Source organism: Argentina silus (assembly GCF_951799395.1).
Source record: "Argentina silus genome assembly, chromosome: 16".
Taxonomy (NCBI): domain Eukaryota; kingdom Metazoa; phylum Chordata; class Actinopteri; order Argentiniformes; family Argentinidae; genus Argentina; species Argentina silus.
Window position 1 is genome coordinate 13,248,050 of NC_139670.1, and position 6,000 is coordinate 13,254,049.

The following is a 6,000-nucleotide window of genomic DNA, read 5'->3' on the forward strand; positions in this document are numbered from 1 at the left end:
CACCCGATCCACCCACTCATGAAGCACACAATTAAATGGCATTATTAAGATCGAATGTAAAAATATGTTATTACTGGGTGTTTGACTCACCCCAGCTGTAGGGGTATTATATGAGGACAGAGTGTGCTGTAATTCAGACCATACTGCAGCTTGCTCATTGGGTGTGTTGTGTGTGAGAGGGCAGCAGGTAACACAGTTTGCACAGCTGTGGACTGTCCCTACGGCAGCCATGTGTTTAATGGGTCCCAGCTAGCCCAGGGCCCTGTTTCTTCAGAGGCGACACACCCTCTGTCACAGAGGTCCCAGCTCTGGAAAAATAGGGGGTTTCCTGACAGGGGCCTCCAAGCAGGAAGCAACACAGTTACTATATGTCCACACAGTGTCCTGGGCTTTCATAACTTTGCTATCCTGTAGATCATATATTTGTCTAACTTTCAGCAATATGCTGTTTTCTTGATTTTTTCTCTGATTTGCATTGTTTTCATCTTTTTATTGTGTAAGAATTCTCATTAGCTACATGTTTTATCATCTAAAGAGAATAGAGACACAATCCAAACAACACACTGTAATGTTGCGCGCTGTGATATAAGCCACAAGCACAAACAAGCCTACAATTGCAACACAGCATCATGTGCCGGCACAATCATCCACCAAAGCGAGCAGAAAAATAACAGGTTGGATACAAATGACTGGTTTCATGGTTTTCAATCAGGCAAGATTTTCTATGCCTTTTTTTCTACTTATTCCTGAACATTCCTTTTTGAGATTCCAGAATAGTCTCTCCTGGCAGTTAACTGACAAATTCGAGGTCAAATGTTTCTTCACCCCCTACTTGTCACGCCTTTACAGCAATTAGCTTGTTCTCCTCCTATGCAAGAAGAAGTGAACCCTCAAATAGAATGTTAAATGTGGCTGCAACCTACAATACATCGCAGCACAGCATGGGGTCCTGCCTCCACTGCACAAAATGAATCTGTGGAAATCTTTTTCTCTGAGACACAGTGGGGGTGGGGTGTGTGTGTGTGTGTGTGTGGGGGGGGGGTAATGCTGGTAGTTTGACGTTTATGCCAAGGAAGAACACCCCCAGGTGAGCCTTAAGCATAGCTCACTCATCAACAATTCACAATATCACTGATGATTTACTGTATGTAAGTTAGATACTGTACCTACTACAGATCTGCATACTGGCGACAACCAAAGCTCCAAATCATGGAATATATTTCATATATCATATTGTGATCATGGTGTATTTCTAATTTTGCCATCATCATTGTGTAAATATCATAAAGAGGAAAGCTGCTTATTATCTATCTATTCAATTCCATAGTAACATCTGTATCCTTTGGAAGTATGAGTGAATGTATATATGGCACTGAACATTGACAATGGATGCTAAGCACAGTAGTAGAGTTCTGTCCTCAACAACCTTCCCTGTGGCAAAGTCTGAGTCCCCTACAAATGGGTGATCCTTTACTGTGTGCATTAGTGTGAGACATCAACGGACCACTGATATTATGGTATCAACAGTACAGCAGTGGCCTTACCCACTGTATGGGGACTTATGGAGTCAACTCAAATCAAATGATCTGCTAATAGAGCATCTGTATATTTTGAGTTGCAGAAACAGGATTAAACCTGGACTAATATATGTATGATGCCATCTGGTAAACCTACACAGGTGTATTCCTCATCATCCTTGCTCACAATTTCAATACAATGGAAAATAACAATCTACTCTACAATGTATGCAATGCAATCCTGGCTTGGATGACTACAAGGAATGAGGAGGGAGGTTGCTCAGAGCATGACAGAGCCATACCTCTTGGGAAGCATATATTCTATGAAACAATATCACACACCAGGCAACTTGAAATTGCCAACCAACAGCCAAAACAAAATTGAGGAATGTCGATTAGCAGATAACATGCCTTCTGTGCATAAACAGTTGTTCAGGTTAACGGGTATTATTCAATCTATTGAATAAGTCCACTTGAGTATTATTCAATCTATAGAAGAAGTCCACTTGAGTATTTGCATACTGCAACAAAATGTAAAAATGTAACCATTAAAGCAGATCCACGTTGCTTCTAACCGTCGATTGTAACTGCATGTCTGAACTGAACTGGCGCTCCCTCCTCCTGAATGCAAGCAGCCTACAGTAGGCAATATTGAGCAACAGTCAGGGGGAGCTTTACAAGTAGTCAAGGAATTCAAAAATTAGATAAACGATTCCGCATGAATTCGAGGGCTGCTGGTATGAAATATTACTAGCCGCTGTAAAAGCTTGCTCTCCTAACCCACATCGGCGTTGACAGAAGAAGTGACATGCTTCACTTCACACACCTTTCGCTTCAATGTAATGCAAGCAATGTGACATCGCAAAGGTACCCTATTACGTTGGTTGTAATGGAATACATCACACTCAAAATGCACACCTTTGCATTTTTACCACATTGAAATTGCTGGCGTTTGAGCAGCGATCCATGCCTGTGCATAAAGCGAAACATCCCGGCGTTTCATACATTTAAATATAGCAGCTATATTGCAGACTGCCAAACTATTGGCGTTTTCTATCGCTAAATCATATGTTGTTAGAGAAAAAAAACCACACACGCAATCAGTTTAAGATCATGCAAATAACTATCCCTTACCCGTTGTAGTCTGACATTCAATCCTGTGTTCGCGCCAACAGAGGATCTCCTCCTAACACCTAGGGATGGTCATCAGCGGTTCAGTCTGACCTGCCCGTCATCGGAAAGCAACGAAGTGTGTTTATCCGAACATAACTGTACTGTCAGCGTCGCGAATAGCCTCCCGCTCTCGGGGCTCGCACCTCCTCCCTTGCTGCTGAAGAGAGCCGCCTGGCGTCTATTGCAGCATGTGCACAATAATGACACCTACGGGCAGTGACATCGAGCCGCACAGGCAGTGCCTCTTAGTGCTTGGAACAAAACAATGCAGATGATAATAATGCTAACATGATAATGATACAACAATAAAACAATAGTAATGATCATTATTAATTGATGTAGGCCTACGTTATTATCAAATATTTTTTATGACAATTCGCAGAACTGTATTATAGTATTATGTATATGTATTATGTTTTTTGTTTTGCAACATTCACCTTACTATTAGTACAGCATCTGTGTCTCTTGTTCAAGTATGATTAGAGTCCATGACGCACATGTTAGACCTGATCATTCTGAAACTACCTTAAGTAGAAAATGTAAATGATTAATTTCAGTGGTGTTTTATGACATCAATGAGACTGCGCTGGTTCAAGAGAGGGACTTTGGATCCATGCTGAAAACTTCCTTCAACATCAGTGTTCATTAGGAAGAGAGGAAATGGAAAGATTTGGAGAATAAGACTGTTTCCTATGTATCTGTCTTATGGTGTCCTAATGCCATAATATCATGAGATTATTATTACCACTGATGTCCAAAAGATTAGCAACATGACTATCTGGTGGGGCCTGAGGTGGGCCTCTCCCATGCACCTTCATCTGCTGAGGGACTGTTGCACCAGTGAAATATGGCAGGTGTGTCTTACTTCAACTGGAAATGAATACATCATATGCTGATCACATTAATTTACAACTTTAGTATCAGTCTGGTTGCCTAGGCCTATCCCATTTATGGTGTTTGGGAATATGGTAGCAATACTATGACAACCACCTCTCTCTGACCAAAGGTGACATTCATAAACAAGAGGTTTTATGACCAGCAGTCCAAGCCCCTATCTTTCCACCCAGTAGAGAAACTCCTGCCTCTGAGACACTTGGATGGTACATGGTCATACTCTGGCATAGGAGTTGATTTGAAGATTTTACAGAAACAGTTTTTGATTCAGTCGGGGTGGTTGGAATACTGCGACAATAATGCCTTCCCTCAAGAAGACTCTACATTTTGTGGCCAGTGTGATTCTTACTGCAATTTCTGTTGCGTTGTTGGGATATGGGATGTCGACGGAATGGGCAGTTTCCACCATGATTTGCTCTCGTAAGGACGACGTCCACTTCAATGGCACTGCCAGTTTAACATTTGGACTTTTTAATGGGCGTTCTGTTAGAGATTCTTGTCCAACTTTTGGCGGCGATGAGCCATTTGACAGTAAGTTGTCCTTCTTATGCGCTACTGTCTCTATAAGATTAGTTCGACAATCTCTCTAAGTTGTGTTACAACTCACACTTCTCTCAATACTATAACTACACTGACATGTGTGTGTCAAACTGAAGATCCAAATCACAGTATATTTAATTCGACAATCTCCACCAAGTAGTATTGATTGACTGTATTCACATTTACCTGACTGTTCCTCATGTTTCCCTGCAGTGTTGGTTGATTTGGGGCAGCTAGGTGGAGCTCCTCTGGCCCTCCATGGTCTCGCCATCGGCCTGTTGGCTCTCTGTCTGCTCTGCTCTGCTGGCAGCATCCTCATCACCCTCTACAACAGTGTCAGTAACCCCTATGAGACCTACATGGGACCTATAGGACTGTACACCTGCAGCTCAGTCAGTGGTAAGTAACCAGCCTGACATAAAAGGACCACAATGCATTCTTAGTCAAAAACAGGGTTTCCAAAGGGTTCTCTGGCTGTTCCTCTGGGATAACCCTTCTGGGATAACCCTTTTGGGTGCCATGTAGAGTAGAACCCTCGGTGGAAAGGGTTCTACATGGAACTTAAAAGGGTTCTTCAATGGGCTCTCCCAGAGTGACAGCCTAGGAACCCTTTTAGATTCCATGTTAAAAGTAGACTCTGGGATATGACGTCATAGCAAAACGAGCAGGAGTTGAAAGCGATCGGCACATGCGTTTTGCTATCTTATGTCAGAGGGCAGTGAATATGAGTGGATGCTCATATTCCAGAGTCTACCTTTAAACCTTTTTAATCAGTGTGTGGAGATACGGAGAACATAATTGAAATAAGTCCTTTGACTTTATTGTGTATTGTTAATTTCACCCTGTGAAGAAACTTTATATGTATTTTGATATAGTCACTCACTTATTCATTCACTCAGTCATTTATGTCTCATATCCTCCAATGTTTGTTTTAATAGAACATGTTTTATTGTGTATAATCAATGGTAGTGAAAACATTCACATTTCAATAACACCCAATAGACAGAAGGGTAGGCCTAGAGAACATGTTTTAGCTCTTTGTTTATGACTGTTACTTACTAACATGACCCTTTCTCCTGCAGCATGCATGTCCCTTGTAGTCCTCATCTTATACGTGGTAAACATCACGGTGACGAGCATGGCTGAAGACTTGGTGCAGCAGAGCACGTCCAACCTTGTGGACCTGAAGGACAAGACATCTAAGATGAGTGTGGGCTACTACCTTCTGATCCCATACATGGTGCTGAGTCTCCTAGCCATCCTCATGGTCTACCTGTACGAGCATGCAGCGTACACACAGAAGAAAGAGCAGCAGAGGCCCACTGAAGACGCACCTAAGGAGATTATGATGTATTAGTGTGTCTGGCTATACAGATTCAGTGTCATTGATAATGAATTCAAACGCATCATCCTGACAGACAGACAAAGACTGCTTTTAATTTGGCTGTGACAACTTTCTTCAGATATAACACAGATATAGAGTAATAGCAGGAGTGAATGTCCTGAAATTGGCTTGCATGATCCAGTACAGTATTGGAGATACAGCCTAGCTTGCAATATGTTGTACAGTCACAAATAAATCAACAGCTTATAAAATGAACACTTAATAATAATCTATAATTTCTCCTTACTCCATGTTTATTTATTTATGAATTGTTATCAAAGGACCGGGCTTTAAACAAGCTTGTATATCTGAGGGACTTAGAATAAAACTGCCAGCTTGAACTAATACACATTTTTCAAGGTTGATTACTACCTGTAACATCACTATTATAATATATTTTTTATTGTGGAATAAACACTCTTAGAAAAAAGGTGTTACCTATAACCAAAAAGGGTTCTTCAGCTTGTCCCCATAACAGAACCGTTCTACATG

General features: G+C 41.5%; 2 protein-coding genes across 3 annotated transcripts in view; one reads left to right on the top strand and one right to left on the bottom strand.

The window, feature by feature from the left end:
• ptprea (protein tyrosine phosphatase receptor type Ea) overlaps positions 1-2,764 on the bottom strand; it is a 50,481-nt gene extending 47,717 nt beyond the window's left edge. For both annotated transcript variants that reach the window (XM_083687030.1, XM_083687029.1), the window contains exon 1: positions 2,652-2,764. The gene's annotated coding sequence lies outside the window, so the exon portion shown is untranslated. The remainder of the gene's footprint in view (positions 1-2,651) is intronic.
• Positions 2,765-3,883: 1,119 nt separating this feature from the next.
• Positions 3,884-5,481, top strand: clrn3 (clarin 3; the record flags this gene model as incomplete). The annotated part of the gene is made up of 3 exons (XM_083688182.1): positions 3,884-4,115; positions 4,338-4,523; positions 5,207-5,481. The coding sequence occupies 3 exons, from the start codon at positions 3,884-3,886 to the stop codon at positions 5,479-5,481; spliced, it is 693 nt and encodes a 230-aa protein (XP_083544308.1).
• Between the last annotated feature and the right edge of the window lie 519 nt (positions 5,482-6,000).